The sequence below is a fragment of the Calidris pugnax genome, unplaced genomic scaffold (genome assembly GCF_001431845.1).
Source record: "Calidris pugnax isolate Ruff unplaced genomic scaffold, ASM143184v1 scaffold3, whole genome shotgun sequence".
Lineage (NCBI taxonomy): Eukaryota > Metazoa > Chordata > Aves > Charadriiformes > Scolopacidae > Calidris > Calidris pugnax.
Window position 1 is genome coordinate 131,150 of NW_015090799.1, and position 1,970 is coordinate 133,119.

Below are 1,970 nucleotides of genomic sequence, written 5' to 3' on the forward strand. Positions count from 1 at the left end.
GAGGGTAGAAGGAGGGGAGGGTAAGAGTGTTAATCATTATTTCATGAGGCTCGTATTCACAAAGCAATTTTTTACAGATGGTTGGAGGTATTTCTCAGCCCTTAACTGACAGGAATACAGGAGGCTCAGAGGCCTCAAGCAGCAATTCTGTTCATAGGCCCTTAGCCTTTCTATAATTGTATTAAGTACAGTAACAGACGTAAATTAACATGCACTGACCCCCATGCTCCTAGCAATGTATGCCTTGACCTTTTAAAAAACCTCAAGAGTAGTACTGGTTTAATATTTGATACGTCCTCTTTTGGGGGAGATTAAATGCTGGTCCAGGAGGTGTGTGTACTCGAGGCTCTAACAGGCCTTTTCCATCTTTGGCTACGAGGATCTGCTTTTCCTTCCTATCTTGAAATAAGCAGAGTTTCTCTAGTTTGGTGGTGAAGTAGCTGGTACCAGCAAAGCCCTGCTAAGCTTTATGAGTCCTAAAGGAAGTGTTTGACTCAAGCCAAGGTGGCAAGCGAGCCCCTAACCTCTGAAAGTCACCTGCCCGGGATGGCAAGCTTTCTGAAGGAAGACATTTGTGGTGCTTCACAGCAAATCCTACGTAGCAGCTCCTCAGCAGGTAACAGCCGTCGAGAAATTAGATGCCAAAACCAAAAGGACAGAAAGAGACTTCCTGCAAAAAAGTCTTCCTATGCATTTTGTTCACTCGTGACACTATTAAATTTAAAATTCGAGATGCAGTAAACGTGAAGAGACTTTGCCGCAGTTACTCATCTATAAACTTTTAATTTTTAGGACTGGAATGTATTTCCTCCTCCTCCCAAACAGCCAGGTCTGGAAACAGAGCAGGGGACGACGACTGAACGTGACTGAAAACAACAGTATGTCTCCTTCTTTTACTGGGGAGGGGGGGGTCCTTTTTCTTTTAAATCGCGTCCTATTAATTCATTCGCCTCCCAGTTTTCTACCCCACCATCACACTGGTAGGCAGAAAAATTGTACTAAGTGCCTGAAGGATCGTGGATTTGGAAAAAAAAAAAAGAAAAAACCCTACGAGAAAAAACTACGAGAGAACTGCAAATGTCCGACGATGCATTTAACTACGAAGTGGACGAGAGCGTGAGCTAGTGAATAAAGAAGGAAAAAGACGAGGTGAAGGAGGGAAAAAGACGAGGTGAAGGAGGGAAAAAGACGAGGTGAAGGAGGGAAAAAGACGAGGTGAAGGAGGGAAAAAGACGAGGTGAAGGAGGGAAAAAGACGAAGGAGGAAAAACACGAGGTGAAGGAGGGAAAACACGAAGGAGGAAAACCACGAGGTGAAGGAGGAGATTCCAGACGAAGCCCACTAACTTTTTCCCTTCCCCACCTTATCACACCGAGGGGTTTTGCCCGGGAACCGACGCCAACGGCCCTTTTACACGCCACTTTCCATCCACTCCTCACGGGTTTCGCTACACCTCCTTCCACGCCCCGACCTTCTCCCCCTGCCCAACCGGGGGCTTTTCCCCTGTGGGGCCGAGGGGTGGCTGCCTCTACCCGGGGAAAAGGGGGTTGAAAAAAGGGGCAGGTGCTGCCCTGGGGCCTACCTGGGGCTGTGGGCCCCGGGGTGGCCTCGGCCTAGTGCGGCCTTAGGCCGGGCCTGGCTGTAACCACCGCCGGGGTGGAAGGGGTTGGGCGGCAGCCGGGGGGCTGCCCTCAGCCTGAGGGAGCCCCGGGGGTTGTGTGTGGGGAGGGGAAGCCCGTCGCAGTCGCTCTCACCTGCCGGCGGCCCTGGCTGCTCCCGCGTCGCCTCCGGCCTCGACGGCGCGGCCCTCACCTGAAGGGGGTGTTGGGGAGGGGGGAAAGGCAAGAGGGGAGAGGAGGGTTAAAGCGGGGCTCTCTCTCTTTTTGTCGCCGGCTCCTCCCTCGGCGCCCGGAGGGCAGCGGTAGACCTGGTCTCCCACCCCGGGGCGGAGGAGGTTGGGGGGGGGGGGG

General features: G+C 52.6%; 1 protein-coding gene across 1 annotated transcript in view; it reads right to left on the reverse strand.

Annotated features, from left to right (window-relative positions):
- LOC106885192 (putative uncharacterized protein encoded by LINC00472) overlaps positions 1 to 1,970 on the reverse strand; it is a 98,705-nt gene that overhangs the window by 91,814 nt on the left and 4,921 nt on the right. The window contains exon 2 of the mRNA XM_014937165.1: positions 1,755 to 1,812. Coding sequence (XP_014792651.1) covers positions 1,755 to 1,812 — 58 coding nt within the window. The remainder of the gene's footprint in view (positions 1 to 1,754; positions 1,813 to 1,970) is intronic.